This window comes from Vicia villosa, unplaced genomic scaffold (assembly GCF_029867415.1).
Source record: "Vicia villosa cultivar HV-30 ecotype Madison, WI unplaced genomic scaffold, Vvil1.0 ctg.000487F_1_1, whole genome shotgun sequence".
NCBI classification, from domain to species: Eukaryota; Viridiplantae; Streptophyta; class Magnoliopsida; order Fabales; family Fabaceae; genus Vicia; species Vicia villosa.
In genome coordinates this window covers 592,824-617,590 of record NW_026705236.1, presented here as the reverse complement: position 1 = coordinate 617,590, position 24,767 = coordinate 592,824, and the positions used below count along the sequence as shown (strand labels likewise).

At 37.7% G+C, this 24,767-nt stretch overlaps 3 protein-coding genes across 3 annotated transcripts; 2 read left to right on the top strand and 1 right to left on the bottom strand.

Moving 5' to 3' along the window:
• Positions 1-11,741: 11,741 nt before the first annotated feature.
• LOC131628858 (scarecrow-like protein 14) lies at positions 11,742-16,456 on the top strand. The gene has a single exon (XM_058899663.1). The coding sequence runs from the start codon at positions 12,019-12,021 to the stop codon at positions 14,251-14,253; it is 2,235 nt and encodes a 744-aa protein (XP_058755646.1). The 5' UTR covers positions 11,742-12,018; the 3' UTR covers positions 14,254-16,456.
• On the top strand, positions 16,319-18,985 carry LOC131628857 (scarecrow-like protein 34). Its single transcript, XM_058899662.1, has 2 exons — positions 16,319-16,456; positions 16,567-18,985. The coding sequence occupies exon 2, from the start codon at positions 16,576-16,578 to the stop codon at positions 18,820-18,822; it is 2,247 nt and encodes a 748-aa protein (XP_058755645.1). The 5' UTR covers positions 16,319-16,456; positions 16,567-16,575; the 3' UTR covers positions 18,823-18,985.
• A 369-nt stretch (positions 18,986-19,354) lies between these two features.
• LOC131628859 (scarecrow-like protein 14) lies at positions 19,355-21,392 on the bottom strand. Its single transcript, XM_058899664.1, has one exon. The coding sequence runs from the start codon at positions 21,332-21,334 to the stop codon at positions 19,532-19,534; it is 1,803 nt and encodes a 600-aa protein (XP_058755647.1). The 5' UTR covers positions 21,335-21,392; the 3' UTR covers positions 19,355-19,531.
• Positions 21,393-24,767: the final 3,375 nt, after the last annotated feature.

The window sequence follows — 24,767 nt, the reverse complement described above, 5'->3', positions numbered from 1 at the left end:
CCAAACTACTTCCCTATCATACTCAGGCCAGTAATCCTCCTTCGCTACCACTGGAAATGCGACATTGTATACCTCGAGCAAGGTGTCAGTCTTGTAAATTGGAGATAGTAGTGACAATGCATCTCGGTGCGCATATGCACATGCTGCTAGGACATGTGAGCAAGGCATACAAAATTCTTGAAACTTTCCACAGTCGTGCCAATGGTCATCTAGTAGAACCCTATATTGTTGTCTCGGTAATCCTTCATTGTGGTCAACTGTTTCTCTAACACTGAAGGTGCGGTTGAATTGATCAAAAGCAGTAACATGATGCCTGTTGGCCTTTGTTGATTGTTCTTTCAAAAATTTTATGCAACTCTCGCTGAACTGTTGTCCCAATTCTCAAACAACACTCCACCTCTGACCTCTTGTTGAGAATAACAAAGTCATCCTAAAGTAGGTTGCTTCCACCAGTGCAGTAATAGGAAGATTTCAAATACCCTTAAAGACACCATTCATGGATTCCACAAAATTTGTTGTCATGTGACCCTATCGTACGCCATTGTCATAAGCCCTAGTCCATTTCTCCCTTGCAAGGTTATCAATCCAGCTTCCCGCATTCGGATTTGACAATACAATTTCACTCTGATAATGTTGGAATGTGGGTTGAGTTAACGCATATCCTACATTGACTAGTGTCTTTCAGAGGTGCCTATCCTTAATCTTCTGCATGAAATTCTGGGTAATATGTCGAATACAGTATACATGTGTTGATGACGGGTGTTTCCATCCGTTAGCCGGATTGTTGTAAGAACTTTCAATGGAAGCATGCATATCATAGATTAAACAAAGACCAGGTTAAGGAGCAACATATTTTTGGAGATTCCTTAGAAAGAAACTCCAACCCGCAACAGTTTCACCTTCCACTATTGCGAATGCTACTGGAAATATATTGTTGTTTCCATCTTGTGCAACAACCATCAACATGGTTCCTTTGTATTTACCATATAACTAAGTTCCATCGATTTGCAGTATTGATTTACAATATGCAAACCCTCGTATGCAAGGTTGGAAAGCCCAGAAAAGGCGATGGAATATTCCATTTCCTTGGACACGGGTTCCATCCGATGGAATATTCCGATGTAACGATAAAACATCCATTCATTGATTAAAATCAGCATTGATTGAAAGATACATAGAAATTTCCAACATAAAATTAAGAAAACTAAGAGATCTACGAAATTACAACGGTTAAAACAATGTCATCTGTTCCATGCATCATTAGAACGGAATCAATGTCGCCTTCCACTTCATCCCACCAACGCTGAAGATACCGCTATTTGAACAGCAAAGACGCCCATCCTGAGGTACAATATCGTCGAGATGTATCATAGTGATAGAGTCAAACTCTAGTTCGGGATGCATCAAGGTATCCCTGATCCACCAACTGATTTGGGAGAGTGGCACATGAAACGAGTCAATCATCAATGGAGTGTCCAAACTTGGAAGGAATTCGCTCTGGAATGGCGCCAGATGTGGAAAAATTGTAGCGACCATGTCCTCAACTTCCCTGTTAGTGATACTGAAATGAAACCATCAAGACAATATATGAGTTGGTACAGAACTGTTACCACCCCCGATTTATTTGTGGCAGACCCTTTCTACTTAATAGACCCCCGCCGACAAAACTTCATCATTCCACAACAAGAACAACAACAAGAACAACAATAATACCAACAACAACAACAACAATACCAAGAACAAACCCAATACCAATATAGCGCCCAACAACCCAACTACCAACAGTACAACCCATTCCAGACTCAATCCCAACCACTTTACCAACAACAAGACCAATACGAACAACACAACTTATTTCAAACCCAGTCCCAACCACTATTTCAACCACGCAGTCAACCACCTCGCCAAAATTGTATACGATCCACCCAATACCAAGAAGGAATCTCTCTAGATCATTCAACCAACACAACGAGGCTGGTTCCTCAAGAATCTAACTAAGTCCCGACTTTGATCCACGGGATGAAAGTGACCACGTCGACCCACTCATATCACAAGCCTCTCACCACCGTAGCCCATATAGCTACGCAACACCAACCGAAACATTTGCCTTTTATCAAGGAAGTTCAAGTGCCGTCGGGTGCTACCAACCAGAATTCATAGCTCCACCTCCTCCCCCACCACCATTTCAAAGCTATGAGGGAATGGGTAACCCACTTTACAACAGTCGGCTTCCGGGACGATACGGTGGCCTTGATGATTTCCTTGACACCGAAATTATTGACGGAACACTTTCAGGCCAATCCACACAAACACAATAGGAACCACAAAGGGGAAGGGGTGGGGCTCGCCGTACACGTCCTCAACGTGATATACACGCTTCTAGATGCGAAACCGATGGGCATTACGGTGATGACAGACACTAATCGTATTTTAATTATCTCTTTATCAGTTGTTGTTTATGTATTTTAATTTTCCAATGTATTCGTCAGTTTAAATTAAGGGATAATTGACATTTACCCCCCGCCATCTAGGCGGGGTTCAGATTACCCCCCTATTAAATTTTTTTTTGGATTATCCCCCTGTATTATTAGGGTACCCTCCTAAGCGTGTAAAAAACAGTGAAAACCCAGGGGGGTAAATCAAAAAAACAAGTTTACAGGGGGGTCCTAGGGGGGTAAATCAAAAAAACAAGTTTACAGGGGGGTCCTAGGGGGGTAAATCATAGAACTTTTCATATTTCAAGGGGGTAATCCAAAAAAAAAATTTAATAGGGGGGTAATCCGAACCTCGCCTATATGGCAGGGGGGTAAATGTCAATTATCCCTTAAATTAATGAAATCGTTTGTTTCCGACTTTTTTTCCACTATCGTTCGTTACATATTACCCTTAAAAAAATTAAAATTATATATATATATATATATATATATATATATATATATATATATATATATATATATATATATATATATATACACACACACACACACACACACACACACACATAGGCGCCATTTCAAATGGCTACCCTAATTAGGGTTGTACATTGGCGCCATTTGAAATGTCGCATACACCAAAGATGTTGAACTATGGCGCCATTTGGTATGACTCCTACTCGAAGGGGGCTTACCAAATCTAGACACTTTGGTAAATTGTCCCAAAATATGATTTTTTTGGTAATTTTTTTTTTAAAACATGGTTATTTAAAATTTTGTTTCACAATTTTGATTCTAATTTTAAGACACAAAGGTTATGTCAGAGATTTTACTCCACATCCCTACAATTATACCTTTACCACTACAAAATATTATTAATCGTCAAATTTACTCTTTAAGTTTAGACTTATTTTACTTCTATTATGCAAAATTGTTTGGTTGTGATTTTGAAAATTTATCTGCGGTGGTTTATCCGTAGGTAAATATAAAATTTCGTAGGCAAAATTGTTAATCGGATAGTTACATTTTAATTAGTAAATGGATTTTTGGAAAATTACTCGCGGCTTATTTTTGGGTAAATCGAAAATTTACCCACAGTTTAGTCATAGATAAAATTATGTTTTTGCGGGTTAACTCAGATTACTAAAATTTTCAAATTATGTATTAGATATATGTAATAAAAAAATTTGAAAATTTTACTCGTGGCTTATTCGTGGATAAATCTTTTGTACACTTTGATTTATTTCAATATATAATTTTACCCACAAAGACATAGAGTTATCCACGAATAAGCTACAAGAATGTTTTTCAGAAATTTTTTTATAAATTTTTTAGTAAACTATTTTAACCAAGAAAATATATATTTATCCACAAATAAGCTGTGGATAAATTTTCAAAAACTCTATTTTAAAATAGCCCTTTTGACGACACGGGCGTTGGAAATGCTAAAGATGCACACGTGAAAAAATTTCATATCATAAACACAAGCCCCGCTTCTTCAAAATCAAGTTCTTGTCTAATCTGAGTCTTCACCAAACACTTAATTAAATAAGTTCATGTATTGAAAAGAAAAAAAAAGGACAAAAAAAAGGGGGACTAAGTCAATATCCAAACCAAAACAATCAACAAAGGCCACAAACAAAAATTAATAAAAACGAAAATGTGGAATTCCCAACTTGTTTTCAATTAAAGAGGACCTAATGATGATTAGGGAATGATCCCACCAAGTGAAATCAGTGACTGTCAATCTTAAATTTGCAAGTTTGTCAGCGTAATGATTTCCTTCCTTATGTATGTGAGATACAAAGAAGTTCATGCTTCTAGTAAGTAGTAAACAGTTACACCATATGTTGTGGAGTTGCCAAAGAATAATGTTGAAATCCTTAAAGGCCATAGTAGCAAGAACGAATCAGTTTCAATCTAGATGAACTTCCAAAGCCTGTCATGAGCATTCTCAATGGCAAGAATGATGGTCATGAGCTCAGCAAAAAGGGAATTTTTAACATCTAGAGGTTTGACAAATCCACTTATGAAGTCACTATCTTTCAAGCCAAGTTCTTTGGTTAAGTAGGAGATGAGTAAGAGATGCACCGTAGGTTAAGTAGGAGATGAGTTCTTTGGTTGAGGGAAAATAACTTCAAGTTCAATTTATCAAGCCAAGTTTTAGGAAAATTATCAATATTCATCCAAGGCTCAGCAACAATGAGAAATTCAGGATTATAGCTAATAATAAGCCTCTCCATGGCCAAATTAATTGGGGAATCGGCAAGCCTCCTTAAATTCCAAAAGAGGCACTTTATTAAGCTGGTTTGAACTTACCAACTTTTGACTTTATGCCATAAGTGAGTTTGAATTTCTGAGCTTTAGCCTTCTTTTATGAGAGGACTTGCTGGAAAGGTTGATCCTAGATTGAGGTGCTAGGTGTCGCTACGTGAAAAAACACAAAGTCGCCATCGAACTTTATTTATTCCGAAGGGAAAGGGAAACATCGAGAAAATCCTAAAGAATAGAAAAGATTATCTCGCAACCAAACTCGGGTACAAAAGTCGGTTATTCAAGGGGAAGGTATTAACAACCCTCATATTTGTTGTACTCAACGAGATCCACTTTGTTTGTTTTCTTCTAAGGATGTTGATATCTAAGGGTTTACTTGCTAAAAGGCGGAAACAAGTTTTAAATTAATGAGCTCGCTAGGATTTCCTGAACCCTGTGCCTACGTATCCTCAATATGCAACGAAGAAACCAGAGCTCTGTAGTTCGTCTAGAAAATTGTTATTTGTTGATTGTTTTTAGTAGGTGATGTTACTTTCCCATTTCAGCAGTTAGGGCTTGCCGCAAGTTGTGTGGAGACTTACGCGTTGCCTGATTGCGATAGAAAGGAAGCACATGCCTTTTTTTAAAAAAAATTAAGAGAGGCCCTAAGGCAAAAAGGTTTGAATTTGTGAAGGTTGATTATTAGGGGCTGCATAGCTAAATGATCCCTGATAGTGATACAGGGGGCACTTAGCTACTTTCAACCTTTATTTGTGAAATTGTTTGTGATTTGATTTGTACTAAAGACTATGAAATGGATGCAAATATCTTGAACGACTGGGTTATGCATCTTGCGCGCAAGAATATTCTGAACAAGGTCAGGAATACACTCTCTTGTTCTTATCCATCTACTTAAGGCTCGTATCGTACAAATCATCTCTTATTTTTATGTGTTTTTGAATTTTATTGAAAAAAGAGTTTTTGTTTTAATTGACGGGTGTCATATCCCAAATTTTGACCCTAATATCCCACTTCATTTGCATTGAATTCAAAAGAGTTTGATCATCATCATCATCATCATTCATCATCATCATTCATCATTTCATCAAGAGGTCCTCATGTATCATCACTAACCTCAAAATGCAAAAACCGGGGGAGTGCAGAAATTAAAATGCAAAAATTAAATCTACGCTATTACAAAGTACCCTTTGCGACCTATACATCATTTTCTAGAAATTTAGATGAAAGAATTTAAACATACATGCGACATTCACTGGAATTTGAGAGAGAAGAAGAATCGGGAGAGCATTACGAGCAATTAAGTTTCTTTGAATTTTTTAAGTGCAAGCATAATCAATCTAATTCTAAATTAAATCTAATTCTAAATTAAATTAATTTAATCAAACCTAATTATATATAATCATCTAATTAACGTAAATTAAATTAACCTAAAAACCTAAACAATTTAAATAACCAAACTGAATTAAAGAAAATATTTTTTGTTATTTTTATGATTTTATGGTAATTAAATTAATTACTAACCTAATTAAACTAAAATAAATTAATTAATTAAAAAGGAAAACCTAATCCTAGTTTTAATGTTACCCTAATCCTAAGACTAATGAGTTAGTCTTAATGGTTAAAAGTTAATTAGTAGTTAATTTAAATAAATAAACTAAACTAAAGAAAAAAAACAAAGAAGAAGAAAAAATGAGAATAAATGGGGGCGCAGGATTCCATATGGTGAATTCCCAAGGGTTCATGGTGAGGACGCGCCTGGACCCGTTAATTATGGCTTCGAAGTTAATCCAAGGGCTAGCGTGTGAAGGTACATTGTGGACTCGTAAAGGCGCATGCACTCGATCTGAAAGTAAATAATTTGTTAAAAATAAGCACCCTGGGCCAGACTCGAACCCAGGATTCAAAGGTTGCAATCAGCGACCTCTTGCCAAGCCTGTTGCGTTTGATTCGTTGTCAATTAACCACCAAAGAAAAATAATATATGAAAATAATGATTAATGGCAAAAGTAAAAAAAACAACTCAGACTGGGTCCCACGCGCATGGACCAGCCAATCAACGATGGAGAGAGGGTGCAAATTGTTGACTGGCAAATGAATGCGTGCCACGCCTGGTCAAACCTTCAGACCTACTATTCATCATCTTCATCCTCGTTTACTGCAGATTTTTCTTTGGAATTTACTGCGACTTTTCTTGCGACCTTCCATGGCTATTCATGCACAAATCCAAACTCAAAAAGGACACGTTAAACAAGATCAAAGAGCACCCATATCCCTTAAGTAAGGTGCTATAAGTCCATTGGTGGTGGCCGTTTGGCCTGAAGACGCCTGTATCATATAAAACGAAAGCCACTTGCTTTCATGCCCTAGCCATGGTAAATCATCATTCATGCGTTAAAGCTTCGAGTTTAAGGTTCAAACCTTCCCTATTTTACGTCATAAACTCAAATGAAACATTAAATCATATTAAAACAAAGGAATATGGCCAAAATGAAAATCAAGAACCATGTAAAATATGAACAATATGATATGAGTGTTTGCGTAGAATGAGACTTGTTCTTTGGTTCCCACTTACTCTTTGAAGCCTAATGAATGAATTAGAATGATTTGTTTGGCTTGGTGGCAGCTGCAAATAGGAAAACGAAAATTCACCTTTTTTGAGATTTTTGGAAGCTTGAAAGGTGATCTTGGAGACTAGGGTTCGTGGGTGAGAGGCTGAGTATTGTGAACAATATATAAGGGTGAGATTTAGGGTAACAATCATGCAAAGAAATAATTGCCTTGATTGAAAAAAATTTGATTTTGATTCCTACATGAAATCTTTCTTTTTTTGGCTCCAATCTATTTTGTGCATATTTTCACGTGTTAATGGCCTTAGTATGTGAATTTGGACTTGATTCAATGAATGGGAATATTCCATGGTATCTTGTATGATTTTATTTGATTTATTTTTTATTTAAAATAAATTTAAATGAATAAATTCAATTATAAATAAAATAAAATTATAAAATAAATATCAAATGATCCTTGGGCCTCTAATAAGCTTACTACCACGTGGAAAGTCCAAAACCATAGGCCCATTACTTAAAAGTACAAAATTCCCCACTTAGGGTTTCATACTTTTCCTCAAATTTTCCCAACTTCTGACAGTCATAACTCACTCAATATTTATCCTATGAAGGTGTTCTTGTACTTTTTGGAAATCTCAAGATGTCCTCTACAACCCAATTTGGAATCTTTTTTGCATTTGGAGATTTTATCTTGAAGATATGGCCCCTGACAAAAAAAAGCTTTTTGTGAACTTCTAGAAGGACCTGTAATATTTTGGCTCATATCTCTCAAATGAAACATTTATTGAGTTTGGGCCCAACATCAAAGTTGTAGAGAATTGAATTTCCTTGGTAATAAACTTTAGTTGGACAATTTCTGATGAACCATGTGAGAGTTATGACAGTCAAAGTTCAATTGACTCTCTCCTAAAAACCCTAATTTAGAAACTTGGACTTTTGATGATCTTGAAGCTTTTCTTGATAAATCATGATCAACCCCTTGATCAAATGATGAATATAACCTCAAAATATTAATGTTGACCAAAAATAAGGAGTTTTGACTATAGGTTGACCATAGTTGACTTTTAACCTAGCATAGTCGACTGTTGACCATTTGAGCAATTGACTGGACAATCTTGTGAATCAAAGCTTGAAACTTGGTATGAGAGTTCTTTGAAGCATATGGGAAGCCACGAAGTCCCCTTGAGGTATCAAAAATCTCATTTCCCTGAAAAGAAACAAAACCCTAGTTAGAGCTCTCTTGCTTAGGAGAATGATAGGTATCCCAATTCTTGTGTGGCCTTGAGCATCTGGAAGTCATATGAGTCTGAGGAAATTGCTCGAGCCAAAATATCTTGAAGTATGGTGGGAAAATTTTGGGGTATGACAATCATCAAATACATATAAAAATGAAATATAAATACATCATCAAATATAACTACTGAGTATGCCGGGTATCATCCCGCGTACCATCCTGCGCATCTCCTCTACCTCTGCCTCCGCGTCCACCAAGGGCTCTGGTGGCTCTACTCCTAGCGTCAAGTGTCCCACGGATCATGGCACGATGTCGATGATACTCAAATGCACTCTCTGCCAGCCTGATCATATCATCCAGCACACGCCTATAAGCAGTCCCCTAGGGAATAAACCCTCTACAATGGCTCCGAGGCCCCTGTCAGCTATCTGACGACATAGAGGAAGAAGATCCTGAGTGTGGTCCAACTGAGCTTGATGCGTACGAAGAATCTCCTCGTGGGCTGGTCTGGGCAGACCTCCCTCTGCAGCTGGAAGCATGTATGGGTGCGAGGCTTTGTAGTACCAGGAGATGTACCCCTCAGCACAACTCCAGTCGTGCTCTACTAGCGTCACTCGTGCCTCCCCAGGGACCATGTGATGCTCCCAGTCTATAAAGACCTCATCTAACTGCCTGCGGGTCATGGCGATAGGAGCTGAGACAGTAGGATCGCGAGGTATCGTCTGCTCATATCCAAACTAATGCATGACGCGCTCCAGAAGATAGCGTACAATAATGGTCGAGCTGACGGCCAACCATCCAGAATACAGAGCTATCTCGTCAAACAGAACCGTCTTCTGGTGCTCAGCATAACAGTAGTACTTGATCTCCTTAGCGGCCATGCGGTCAAGACCGCGCCTGTAGGGATCCGGCACCTGGTTCCTTCTAAGGGGGTGAAAGCACTGGCACGTGACATGACCTCTGTGTAGGTAGGCACCTCTCCCCAGCCAATAATGTCTGGGAAGTCCTGTAGTATCCAACCCTGAAAAAAATACGGTTATTTTAAAGTACTATCAAAAAAATATAAAAAGTAGAAGAGTATAAGATTGTTACCACCAAAAGAGTACAGTTGCCCGCAAGTGTCCTTGCCTTCCACAAGCATCCCTCTCCAAGTCTGTGGTAACTGTACGTCAGTACAGCCGCTCCCCAGTTGTACTCATGGATACATGCTATATCTGATAAGTACGTTAGGTAGACGACGTCTGTGTACGACGAGCTCGTGTCCACAAAGAGCAGAGTGCCTATCAAATATAGGAAGTAACATCTCAGCGCCCACTCTTTGTGTGTAGCCTGCTCCAACTCGTTCCCCTCAGCCTGCTGTGCCGCAGTGAGCTCCGCATCATACTGTCTCTGCAGGAAGCTAAACTTGACGTGAACCCCTCGTGTCCTCTCCACCTCCTCAAGGGCGTCATCCGGATCAACCCCCAGCTCAGCAATCAGCATCTCCTGAACTTCGGCCTTTGTCATCCTACCGTGACGAAGGAGGGTACCCCTGATAGGTTGATAAAGTAGGCATGCCACATCATCTAGGGTGATGGTAATCTCATTGTGGGGTAGATGAAATGAGGAGGTCTCAGGATGCCATCTCTCTGCAAAGGCCGCAAGCATACCATTATGTATAGTATGGTAGCCGAGCATACAGAGGTCCCTCATGCCTGAAGCTGCCAGTACCTCCTGAAACCACTGCTCGTCAGGCTGCGCGAGATCCTTAATCTCCCGCCCATGGTTGTAGAACCTCTAGGGATCCCTACTCTGAAATTTTTAAAAAATTCAAATGGTTAGTAATAAGCAGGGTCAGAACTGAAGAAAATAAATAAATAAGTAATTATCAAATAAAACTTACATCTCCATCCCATATACGTCTGACTGGATGATATGCATATCCAGTCAGAAGAGAAGCGTCTATAGGCCCCCGGAGTACCATACAGGCTCTGGCACAAGCACAAGCTCCGGCACCGGATCATCCTCGTGCAGCTCCTCCGGAGGTGGCACGACAGAAGAAGAACTGCCCCGACGACGTCTGCGGGAGGGTTGCAACTGTGAGGAACCCTCAGGATCATCCCGAGGCCTCCGTGGTGCAGTAGTAGAGGGGGAAGGAAATGGTGAAGGCCCGACTGGAGTGGGTGACAGAGAAGGAATGACTGCGGCGGGTGAAGAAGTAGGCCCGACTGAAGCGGGTGATGGAGAAGGAATAGCTAGGACGGGTGTATCAGATGTCGTAGGTGCATCAGGTGGAACAACTGCTCCATCAGTGACCTGAGATACTACACGCGACCATTCTCGCCGGACGAATGCGTGCTGTGCGGTCCTCCCATGAATGTCCCTATCCGGACAGTGGGTCGTGATGTCTACATTATGATACAAAAAAGCTCGAGTTAGATACTGCGTATTTATAAATAAACATCAAAATAAAAACAGAAAATTACTCTTCCGTAGATGCATCTACGGAAGTACCTTATTTTCAAAAACACTGGGTGCTTCCGTAGATGGATCTACGAAAGTACCTTTGTTTCAAAAACATTGGGTGCTTCTGTAGATGCATCCACGTAATGCCCTAACGTTCTTCTCTTCCGTAGATGGATCTACGGAAGCCACTGAAACCAGAAAAACACAACAATGGCGTAACTCCACTGTTCAATCACCAAAATGTCCATTTTTGTGGCTTGATCGTATGTTTTAAACCTAAAACATTACCTACATTGTCTATAAACACTATTTCTAAACCTATCCAATCATTTCTACACCTAAATATCAAATTCTAATTCGATTTTACAAATACTCTAAAATAACTCGAAATGTCGAAAACTTACCGGTTAAATAGAGATAGGAACTATATGGAATGTGCTGATACTTGATGTTGACAATATCTTCCGAACTCGAGAGAAAGAAATTTGGGGTTGAGAGAGTTTGAGAGTTTAGAGTCTGAAAATGTGAATAATGAGGGAGGCGAAAGGTCTGACGCGAGTTATAACGTCAAACATTTTCGTAGATGAATCTACGGAAGTATTACACATGTGCATCTACGGAACAAAAACAACGTTAAATAAAAAAGAATTGTTTCCGGAAATGCATTTACAAAAACACGAGAACAATTTTGTCAATTAGACGGTGCACCTCGTGCATATGGGGTGGATTAAGAAATTTCCTAAATAAATTTCGAGTGCGGAAAAACTGGTCCCGTGAACTAAGTTGAAGTTGAAGTTGACGACGGGTCACAAATTTGTATGATCTGTCACCGTTCTGACCATGACCCAGTGACTCTTGTTAATGCTCTCACCACTAACTCCACTCCATAACGGAATCAACTCTAGAATATCTCACTTATCTTCTTCTCCTCTTCTAAACCAATCATTATCATTTTTCATTTTCCTTAACTCGTTTCTTTCTCCCAATCTTCACTTTTATTGTTTATTCCCTCAAAATCACCCCCAAATCACTCAACCCTAGGGTTTCTTACACTAACATAAACTTGATGATTGATAACCAAAATCTATTAGTATCTTCAGAGATGGATCCTCGTTTCAAATTCAACCAAAATCCCAATTCAATGGATGCTGAAGATCACACCTTTGGCTTCATAGACGATCTTTTTCTTCTTCCATCACCTGACCCAAACAACACTTCAATCTCCACCATAACTACCGCAGAAGAAGATTCACCTTTAGATGATACCGATTTCTCTGCTACTGTTCTGCGTTACATAAACCAAATGCTTATGGAAGAAGACATGGAGAAGAAACCATGCATGTTTCATGATCCATTGGCTTTACAAGCTGCTGAGAAATCTTTCTATGAAGTCATTGGTGAGACATACCCTTGTTCTTCTGCTTCTGGTTCTGTTCAAAATCATCACAATGTGGAGAGTCCTGATTGTGGTACCACTACTAGTACTAGTGGTAGTAGTTCTGTTGAGTTTGAATCGAATTGGAGTAATTTTGATGTTTCTGAGTACAAGCCTTCGATATTGCAAACCAGTTTTCCTTCTGATTTTGTTTTTCAAGCTAGTTCTGTGAATGGGACTAGCATTAGCAGTAGAAATTTCGGTTTAGCTAATAATGGGTTTTTAGTAAATTCTAAGGATGGATTTCCTGATGATAAATTGCTGAGTAAGACTGAGTCTGTACTGCAATTTGAGAGGGGTGTGGAGGAAGCGAATAAGTTTCTTCCTAAAATGAATCCCTTGGTTATTGACCTGGAGAAGAAGAACGCTTTTATCCCTTCGTTTAGGAAGGTTCCTCAGGAGGTAGTAGTTAAGACGGAGAATAATGAAGGGGAATATTTTTCTGCTGAGGCGAGGGGGAGGAAGAATCATGAGCGAGGAGATGAAATGGATTTACAAGATGAGAGAAGTAATAAGCAGTCGGCTGTTTATACTGATGACAGTGAGCTAGAGCTATCAGAGTTGTTTGATAAGGTTTTGCTGGGGACAGGGTGCGGGAAGGACGGAGGTCCTACGTGTAATAGTAAGGAAGTGAAGGCTAATGGACTAGACACGAGTTTGCAGCAGAAAGAAGAAGTGAACAATTCTGGTGGTGGAAAGGGTCGTGGTAAGAAACAAGGTAACAAGAAAGGTGTTGTGGATCTGAGAACAATGTTGATTCTGTGTGCGCAATCTGTTTCTTCTGATGATCGTGTGACTGCTAAGGAGTTATTAAAGCAGATAAGGCAACACTCTTCTCTGCATGGTGATGGATCTCAGAGGCTGGCTCATTGCTTTGCGAATGCCCTTGAGGCTCGTTTGTCTGGCACAGGCACTCAGATTTATACTGCTTTATACTCCAAAAGAAACTCTTCTGCTGACATGGTGAAAGCTTACCAAATGTTTATTTCAGCCTGTCCATTCAAGAAACTTGCAATCATTTTTGCAAACCATACAATTTTGAATCTAGCCAGGGAAGTAGAAACAGTTCACATTGTGGATTTTGGCATCCGTTACGGCTTCCAATGGCCTGCCCTTATTTATCGTCTATCAAAACGGCCTGGTGGGCCTCCTAAGCTGCGCTTGACAGGGATAGAGCTCCCTCAACCTGGCTTCAGGCCTGCAGAGAGAGTTCAGGAGACAGGGCTTCGCTTGGCAAGGTATTGTGAACGTTTTAATGTTCCATTTGAGTTCAATGCTATTGCACAAAAATGGGAAACCATCAAAATTGAGGATTTGAAGATACAGAAAAATGAACTTCTTGTTGCGAACTGTATATGTCGTTTTAAAAATTTACTTGATGAGACCGTTGTGCTGAATAGTCCCAGGGATGCTGTTTTAAAATTAATTAGGAATTCGAAACCCAATATCTTTATACATACAACTGTCAATGGAAGCTATAATGCTCCATTCTTCGTGACACGGTTCAAGGAGGCTCTTTTCCATTACTCTACAATGTTTGATGTGCTTGACATCAATGTTGCTCGTGAAGATCCTATGAGGTTGATGTATGAGAAAGAGTTCTGTGGGCGGGAGGTAATGAATACTATAGCTTGTGAAGGTTCTGAGAGGGTTGAGAGGCCAGAGACATACAAGCAATGGCAGGTTCGGAACATAAGGGCTGGATTTAGGCAACTGCCCTTGGATAAACAACTCATTAACAAGTTAAGATGCAAGTTGAAAGATGTGTACCATAGTGATTTCATGCTTATTGAAGATGGGAACAGCATGCTGCAAGGTTGGAAGGGCCGAATAGTTTATGCTTCCTCCTGTTGGGTACCTGCATAGGTCTTGACAATGATCTTCTCAGGGAGTTTAGGAAAAGCATTTCTTGTGTATGTAGCAAGAATCTAGCAAACATAACTTTGACTTCTTAATAGTTATATGGTTGACACATTCTAGAACTGACACCTGCCAATGGAATGGTATAGAGCTGGTCAGTTGTAGTACCAACAACATTTTAATTTGGTTAAGTGTGTTGTATATTATTAACTAATGCTATGTGAATGCTGTATTTAGATGCATATTGAACTTTTCCTGTGTTGGGTAGTCATTCATATGCACCATAATCCTCCTTGGTGACATGTAGGGTCAAAATTGAGCTACCATGATATATTTTCTACTAAGTATATGTTTGGATAGACGTTGCAACGGGTCGACACATGTTGAATAGGGTCAAACACGAGTTTTTTTTCTAAATGGTGGTTAGGTGATTGAAGTAAAATCAGTTCCAGCAACCCAAAATCGATTTCAACTAAAAGCCAATATTCCTATCTTTTTACTATCATTGCAGATGGATTCTTGTAATTTATTGTTGGGTGAGACAGTTATTGTTGGGTAAACAGTTACACTTCTTCACTCTATTCCTTTCCTTTTTTTGTTCACAGGAAGTGTCATCCATAACTTCTACCAATTTTTGTGCTTCTTTATTGTTGGCATCCCTATCTCATGAATTCACCAACTTTCTTTCCTTCTTTTTGCAAAATCTTCCATTTTGGTGAATTATAATTAAATATCTGATTATACATCACCAACTCTATTACCAGCCTGATATGTATTTGACACTTTCAAAATTTTCATTTTGTAACTAGTGGTATGGAAAAGTTGCAGACAATAACTTCTTTAGAGATCAAGGTAAACTTGAAAACTTTTCTGTTTATATTTTCTGCATCTGTGATAGTATGAAGTAATTTCGTTTTGGTGTTTGATACAGTGTCTGTTAGTTGGTTGTTAATTTGATTAGAAGGTTATGTTTTAGAGATGGTTGTTTTCAGAGTTTGAATAATGCCTCTTAGATGTTTGGTAAAACGTCTCTTAGTTTTATTGTTGGTTTGAATAGAAAGCTTTGTTTGGGAGAGGACTTGTTTCCTCAGGAGAATGGTAACCTAAGCCTTAAGGCACAAGTTAAGAGAATAAATGTAGAAAATTTTGCATTGACTATTTTAAAAGTTTAGAATTTGTTTTTTCTTCTCAATATATATTTTCTATTTTATATGTGTTCTTCTTCAAGGTTAACATGACTCTTCAATAAATTTGGTAATGTTTGTCTTCTTCCTTATAACACGGATAACATGACTCTTCAATAAATCCGATTAACATGACTCTTCAATAAATCCGATAATATTTGATAAAAATGTTTTCGGGCATTATAGCTTTGAAGATTGAAGAGTTTGGAGATAACTTTGGTGATAAAATATGTTCTTTAGTCGTTAATATGTTTCATATTACTTAATTATGCATTGGTAAATCCAAAAAAACTGATACAATGGCCAAACTGTACTTAATCAAATTGGATGAAATCATATAAATCGAAACCTACTTTTGCTCAAGTTGTTATTCCTAAATATGTATTTTTCTTAAAAAAATGGCTTAGTTATCAATGATGGTGAAATTTTGTTTCTTTAATAGGTTTCCTTCATTGAAAATAATTTTATTTAAGACATTGTGGGACATTAAATATAGACATCTCTAATAATTGGGAATTTAAACATTAATTCATCATATTGTGAGAATCTTACCCTAAATATTTTATGAATTTGAAAAGTCAATTTACTTATTAGTAAAAGAAATAAGTGTACCAAACCATTGAATTCATAAGGGTATCTAGATGCTTCCCCCTTCAAATAAACTTAACAAATGTTAGAGATTTGACTCACTCTTGAATACGTGATGAAGAAGAAAATTTGAGCTTGCCAAACAAGCAACACCAACCATAGAAATTGTTTCCATCACATCCAAATTCACTTGATCGAGATTGTACTTATCATATGTATTTTACTATTATTATATCCACCTATGTTTCTTCATTTGACAACAGTGCCAATATCCAATTTCCTCGAAGATTCCTATATTCATTATACCTTGTATACTTTAGTCAAAAGAGACTATGTGTGCTTCAGTCAAAGAGGCTGCTTCTCTATAAGATGGACCATCTCTATGTTGTATCTCCAAACTTTATCCAATCCTTCTCTTGAATCAAGCAACAATTCAGGTCAGTTCAATTCAAACCTTTTCATATTATTTTATACTCACTGTTTCATTTTACATATGTTTTGTTAAGTGTTTTGATTTGAGTGTCTGAAACTGTTTCTTAACAAACAGAAAGAAAAGATGGATCCAAACTTTCCTGAAGCTAGCAATTTCATAAAAGGCTATTACCACTTTGATGAAGAAGGAAACATAGTGGTCTCTGAGTCTGATCCAATTCAATATGATAACTTTCTTGATGCTGATCCAAATCAATATGATGGCTTCCTTGATGCTGGTTCAAATCAATATGATGGTTTTCTTGATGCTGATCCACTTGATTTTTCAGTTAATACTGTTCCTATGCAAGGTTCTTCTAGTGCCTCTGTGACAGACCCTTCCCTTGAAGACACTGATTTTTCAGATACAATTAAGTTCATAAGCCAAATCCTTATGGAAGAGGATGTTGACCGGAGACCATTTTACGACCCGGTTTTGCAAATTACTGAGAAATCATTCAATGATGCCCTCTTACACGAAAATAAACCTCTTTCCCCCAATCAACATCCTTTAGATATTCATAGCTCTGATGGAAGCACCAGCACCGGCACCGGCACCAGCACCAGCACCAGTAATAGTAATAGTAATAGCAGTATTGACGAATTTCGAGAGTCAAAACCCCTTTCCCCCGAAACTCCTGTTTCCGATCTTAGTAATAATGTTTTTCAGTTTAGTTCACCTGCAATCTCTCACTCTTTGTCTCGACCTAATACTACTAGTGTTAGTAATGGACTCAGAGATTTGGATTCTTCTATTACCAATATGTTGGCGCAAAACATTTTCAGTGATGCAGATTCAGTTTCCCTATTCAGGAAAGGTTTAGAAGAAGCCAACAAGTTTCTTCCTCCGCAGCCTAAGCTCGTGACCGGTCTAGAATCGTCCAATTTCAATATGTTTAGAGAGAAAGAGAATCTGTTTGTGTTTAAGGGTAGAAAGAATCACGAGCGCGAAGAAAGTGATGATAAAGAAGAAGAAGAAGCTAGGAGAAGTAACAAGCAATCGGCCATTAGTGTTGTTGACGAAGATGAACTATCAGAGATGTTTGATAAAGTTTTGCTTAGTATGGAGCATTTTCCACTTTGCAATGAAAATGATAGCGTACAGAATGGACAAGTGAAAACGGAGCAGTCACCTCCATCGAATGGAGGTAAGGCTCGAACTAAGAAACAAAGCAAGAAGAATGAGACCATAGATTTGAGGAATCTTCTGCTTCTGTGCTCACAATCTGTGTATGCCAATGACAACAGAAATGCTAATGAACTTCTGAAGCAGATTAGGCAACATTCTTCACCCTCTGGAGATGCACCACAGAGGCTGGCTCACTACTTTGCCAATGGCCTTGAGGCACGCCTTCTTGGTAATGGTACTAGCGCAGAAACATTCTTTTTCTCGGCGAGCTCCAAGAGTATTAGCACTTCTGAGTATTTGAAAGCATATCAAGTTCATCTATCTACTAGCCCGTTCAAAAAGTTTGCATACTTCTTTGCAATTAAAGCGATTACCGAAGCTGCTGCAAATGCTGAAACACTTCATATAATTGATTTTGGTATCCTTTATGGTTTTCAGTGGCCAATACTTATCAAGTTTTTATCAGATACAAAAGGTGGACCTCCAAAACTGAAGATCACCGGGATAGAGTTCCCTTTACCCGGCTTTCGTCCAATGGAAAGAATCGAGGAAACCGGTCGTCGTCTTGCAAACTATTGCAAGCGTTTCAATGTTCCCTTTGAGTTTAACGCCATAGCATCGCGGAATTGGGAAACGATTCGAGTTGAAGATCTTAAAATCAAGAGCAATGAGGTAGTTGTTGTGAACTCTTTGATGAGGTTTAAGAATTTACTGGACGAGACTATCGAAGCAAACAGTCCTAGAGATGCGGTTCTTCATTTGATCAGGAAGATAAATCCGGTTATTTTTGCTCAGTCCATTGTTAATGGATCATACAATTCGCCTTTCTTTGCTACGCGTTTTAGGGAAGCACTGTTTCATTTTTCTGCTATCTACGACAATTACGATACTGTAATACCGCGGGAAAACAAATACAGGATGATGATGGAGAAGGAAAGTGTGGGAAGGGAGGTTATGAATGTTGTAGCATGTGAAGGTTTAGAGAGAGTTGAGAGGCCTGAGACATACAAACAATGGCAGGCCAGGAATACAAGGGCTGGTTTCAAGCAGCTTCCATTGGATCCAAAATTAATGGACAAATTTAGGACTAAGTTGAGGAAATGGTATCATAAAGATTTTGTTTTTGATGAAGACAACAACTGGATGCTTCAAGGTTGGAAAGGTCGCATTTTGTATGCTTCAACTTGTTGGGTGCCTGCATAATCAACTTACTTCATATTAGACTTATGTTGTAACTTTTATTCTTAAAATCAGTTGTAACTTTTTACTCTATTACCATGTATGTTGTAATGGTTAGCTTATTTTGCCATCTCTTTAGAAGCTAGTAATTTTTTTATATAATGAAAGTTTTTTTTTCTTTTTTTAAGTGCCTATTCACATCATTTTTTTTAGACGATGATCCTCTACCTTTTAGACGAGAAAGATAGAGTGACTTTAGACAAAAATTTGATAAAATATAAGAGATTATGATGCTTAAAATGGAGGAAAAAAGACGCGAGAGAATGTAAATAAGTACCAATTTGTACATGAACAAAGTTTATGATCAGTTCTGAATCATTAGATAAATTGTGTGATTATTTTGTGACTTTTCTTTATTTACTCTTTGAACCAATATGATTATATCTTAGACACGAACATAATTTGATTCATATATCATCAATTTTACTACTGGTACAAGGTCAAACATAACTTAATCACTTAAACACCACTAATATAATAATAATACAGCACAAAAGATCTTTAAGACTAGTCTATAATCATGTATTTATCCAAATTCAACATAAAACCAAATAGTTAACACAATTTACAACACAAATCACATGGCCTACTAAAAAATAATCTAATTACACATGATCAACAACTGATTCTTATAGTCACACTCACACCAGAAGTCTAATATGAATCAAGTTGATTATGCAGGAACCAAACAAGTTGAAGCATATAAAATGCGACCTTTCCAACCTTGAAGCATCCATTTGTTGTCTTCTTCAAATTCAAAATCTTTATGGTACCATTTCCTCAACTTACTCTTAAATTTGTCCATTAATTCTGCATCCAATGGAAGCTGCTTGAAACCTGCCTTTGTAGTCCTAACCTGCCATTGTTTGTATGCCTCAGGCCTCTCAACTCTTTCTAAACCTTCACATGCTACAACATTCATAACTTCTCTACCCATGATTTCCCTCTCAAGCATCATCCTCCATTCATTTTCCCTTGGTATGACAGTGTCAATCGAATCATAAAAAGCAGAAAAATGAAACAATGCCTCCCTAAACCGCGTAGCGAAGAACGGAGAATTATACGATCCATTAACGATGGACAGAGTAAAAATATTCGGATTTATCTTCCTGATCAAGTTCAGAACCGTATTTCTAGGACTGTTGGCATCAATACTCTCATCTAATAAATTTTTAAACCTCATCGAACAGTTCACTGCGATTAGCTCGTTGCTTTTGATTTTAAGATCTTCAACTCGGATTGTTTCCCAGCTCCGTGACGCTATGGCATTGTACTCGAACGGAACATTGAAGCGTTTGCAATAGTTGGCAAGACGATGACCGGTCTCCTCAATTCTTTCTGTCGGGCGAAAGCCGGGTAGAGGAAACTCTATCCCTGTGATCCTCAGCTTTGGAGGCCCACCTTCTCTATCTGATAAAAACTTAATAAGAATTGGCCATTGAAAACCATAAAGGATTCCAAAATCAATAATATGAAGGGTTTCAGCCTTTGCAGCAACTTTCATAATCATTTCATTTGCAAATAAAAATGCAAATTTTTTGAAAGGCGGGCTAGTAAAATGAACTTGGTATGCTTTCAAAAACTCAGAAGCAGTGATCCTCTTGGTGCTCGGCGAGGAATAGAATGTTTGTGCACCGGCTCCATCGCCTACTAGACGTGCCTCAAGGCCATTGGCGAAGTAATGTGCCACCCTTTGCGATGCATCTCCAAAAGGCGAAGAATGTTGCCTAATCTGCTTCAGAAATCCAATAGCATTTCTATTGTCATTATCATACATAGCTTGTGAACACATAAGCAGAAGATTCCTTAAATCAACCTTTACTCCATTAGCTGAATATGGTTGCTCATTCTGCAAGCAATCATTTTCGACATTAAGCAAGACTTTATCAAACATTTCTGATAGTTCATCTTCATCAACAACACTAATAGCTGTCTGCTTGTTACTTCTCCTCCCTTCTTGTTCTTCTTCGCGGTCGTGATTCTTTCTACCCTTCAACGCAATCTCTCTGATCATATTGAAATTAGATGAATCTAGACCGGTGGAGAGTTGAGGCTGAGGAGGAAGAAACTTGTTGGCTTCTTCAAAACCTTTGTTGAATAGGGAAACAGAATCTGCATTACTGAATATGTTTTGGGCCAACATATTGGTAATTGAAGAATCCAAATTGTGAGAAATAGAAGGATGATTATGCTGATCAGAAACATGAGTATGAGGGGAAAGGGGTTTCAATTCACAAGAATTATCGATGCTGCTATTGCTATTGCTGTTACTACAGGTGGTGGTTCTTCCATTAGGATTATGCATATCTAAGGGGTGTAAGAGAGCATCGGAGAAGGATTTTTGTGTGATTTGTAAGGTTAGTGAGTCGTGAAATGGTGTGTGATCAAAGTTTTCTTCCATTAGGATTTGGTTTATGAAGTTGATGGTTTCTGAAAAATCAGTGTCTTCAAAGGAAGGATCTGTCATGGAAGCCATGGTGGTTACTTGGTAAGGAGTGGAAGAAGCGCGTAGCAGAAATGAAGATAACGTGGTATTTTATTTATAATCGAAGAATAACATATTCTCCTCTTTGACTAAGATACGTGCTTCTCGGTTTGAAACTATTTGCCACTCTCATACGTACACCTGTTGTTTGGTGAAAAGGGTTTCTTTCCCTTCTTTTTCTTTGAATATTGTCATTCCTTTTTATTTGTAAGAGGACATTTTTCTCATTTCTATCTATTAAAATTTTAATAACACTAACAGTTTCTTTAATTTTAAAAATATGTATTAACTTCTATCACATATCTCTATTTTTTAGCGATTATAGAAAATTGTAGGTACATATAACATTTACTTACCTTTTTTTTGTCATTAAAAAGTTCATTTGAGATGTGTAAGTTTATGAGATATTAGTACACATTCTAAAGTTAGACGGTGTATCACTGTCGTTTTAAGATACCTCAAAAAAGACGAGTGTAATTTTTCTTAATTTTTATCCGTAATTTATTTATTTATAAATTCTCTGCTAGTTACCGCCGATAACCTCCTTCATGTCAAATTCATTTGAATTTAAATATAAATAAATTAATATAAATAATTATACGTGAAGAGTACTAATTGATAATTCCATCAGTGCGAAGCCAAAAAAATTGCATATGAATTAGAATGGTATGAAAGTGTCATTTCTCAGGACTCACATGAAAGTCAAGTTATCATTAATCTCTACATTCATAGGCTACTAACATTAAATGTGCCTACTTTTTTGAACACGCGATAGCAGAGGTGTAGCAACCTGCCTAAAATTTTAACTTAGAGAGTCGCCACCTATTCTGAAGGGCGAATAGGAAACCCTACGCAGATGTGAGATTCAGGGTAAGTTACTATATTCAGGTCGAGGGAAGGTGTTAGGCACCCTCAACCCTTTCCTATTGGCTTTGAATCTAAGGCAAAGGTTTGATGGCTAAGAGTATTAAGGTAAGGTTTATGCTAAAGAATTGAATAAGGGGAAAATTGAGATTTTAGGGAGGGGGACTCGCCTTGTTGCCAAGTGCCTACGTACCTCCTTAGGGAGGATCAGAGTCAACGTAGTTCGGGGTACGGGTTGTACGCCCTTAGAATTGATTATGAATGTATTTGAAATTGTTTGGAAATTGTTTGAGGCTCTTCGAATTGCCTATCGCAGTTTGAATTTGATTTGAAAGGGCATTTTGAGTTGCCCAGGATAAAAATCCTGTAGTATCGTGGTTTAGTGTATTTTAGATGTTTCGGGCGTACAACCCTGATTTGGCACAATTAACCGCAATGATCAATAGGTTTGATCACCATAGTTAAAAGATTGGGGTTTTGCACCATTACCAATTCAAATCGATTGATTCGATTATCATTAATAATGAATTAACGTATTTTATTATTTTATGAATTTGTATTTTTATACTGTTACCTCTCATAACCGATTAATACGATTACAAATAATAACAAATTGATAAGGTATGCTAATCATCATAACCAATAAGATGGTTAAAACCATTTAGCAAAATAATGTTTATTTTAATTTATAGGATTTGATTAATTAAATTAATCGATTGTTAATCATTGCGACCAATAGGTTTAGTCGGAACGAGTAACAAATTAAATCCTAAAACTTCGGCCAGGTGGCCAATGGGATTGGGGCGAACCCTAATATTATAAACCTTTATAGGGTTTTTATGATTTAATAGTGGTTCAAACCTAATTAAATAAATTAAATCGAAAATAATCGAAATAATCGGGAGATAAATCCTAAATTCTAATATTAGCCTAATTCTAGTTCATCATCCTAATCCTAATTAAAATAATTAATTAAATTAAATACAACTATTTAATAATTAATCTATATAGTTAAATAATAAAACAAAAATAATATATACAAGAAAACCTGGCAGTGATCCTGTGTGATGCGCGCTTGAAGTTCTATGATGTGCCTTAGCCCCTGGTACGTTAGATCAAGATTGGTGTGATCCTGGGGCTGATAACTGAGTGCGTACGGTGCGTGCTGGTAGATGAAACGCGTGGGATCTGAAAGCACTAATATTCAACAAATTAGAAAAATAGAAAGGAGACGCCAAGGATCGAACCTGCGTCCCTTTGGCCAACACTACTCTCCTTTAACCAACCGCGCTGCATCGATTTGTTGTTAAAACAATAATCCATAACCATAATATACAAAAAAAGACGAATGAAACAGAACTAAAAAAAAACCGCGGACATTGTTCTTCTTCGTTGCAGCTGTGTACGAACAGCACCATGGCCAATACCTGCAACATCTCAATTCCACAAAACTTGCACATAAATCACGATTAAATACATGGTTTGAACCGAAAATCCGCCATGAATCCATTGGTACCCTTGGTTCGGATTAATTTTACCTCTATGAACGAGTCCCAATTTCCACCTTCTAATCCCTAACAATGGTGGAATCTTATATCTGCATTAAAACTTTAATTAAACCAATCAGAGAGTATCGAAACAATGTCATAAGCATGATTTTATAGTTAAAACGCATTCATGATGCCTGTATGAGCAGAATCGAAAGATACAAAGGTTATGTGAACCGAAGCCAAATCGATGGTGATGCTGGGCATGCCAATTGCAAGTAACGATTCGAATAGCTTCAGGATGCACCCGAGAATCGTTTTGAATGCTTAGGATATCCTGAATCGATGAAGACTTTCGTGTCGGAAGCGGCGTACGGTGGTTGATGGGAGATCCGGCGCCGAGTCTGATGATCGATTGACAGCGGATGTTGTTGTTTCAACCGGTGCTTTGTGGAGAAAAGTCCTCTTGCCTCTTTTAATTTTCCCACCTATAAAACACAAAAAGAAAATGTTGTTCTGGAAAAAAATGTGGTTAGTGTTGATCTTGTGAGATTAGTGTTAATAAAGTAAAACAAATTCTACAGGTTGAATGATTTAGCCCTGTATGAATTGAAAAAAAAACTTTGGTTTTTCTTTGTATTGAAATTGTATTGAAGTTGGTATATGATTTTTTTACAGGAAAATTAGTATTTGGTATTGTTGAAAACAAATTCACACGTGAAACAAAATTGGAAGATGGTTTAGGAGAATGGTGTATGTACGTGATGCCGGTTAGAGGTTAGGATTGTTAGTGAGTGTACGTAGAGGAATAGGGTTAGTGGTGAATGGAGTTGGCCCCCCCAAAATAGGGTTGTTAGTTGTGTATTTATAATAAAAATTAGGTTAAGAAACGGGCTTGGATCTATTATATTTTTCCTATTTAAAATCTAATAAAACTATAAATCCACATATAAATAAAACTATAAACTAACACTAATACTAATATAAAAAAAAATATTAAGAACTATATTTTTTGTGATTTTTCTGAATAAATAAATAAAAAGAGGTTAGAAACATTATATAAAAATAAAAGT

Coding starts and splice junctions, on each gene's coding strand:
- LOC131628858 (XM_058899663.1), top strand. CDS start 12,019: ATGATTGATAACCAAAATCTATTAGTATCTTCAGAGATGGATCCTCGT.
- LOC131628857 (XM_058899662.1), top strand. CDS start 16,576: ATGGATCCAAACTTTCCTGAAGCTAGCAATTTCATAAAAGGCTATTAC.
- LOC131628859 (XM_058899664.1), bottom strand. CDS start 21,334: ATGGCTTCCATGACAGATCCTTCCTTTGAAGACACTGATTTTTCAGAA.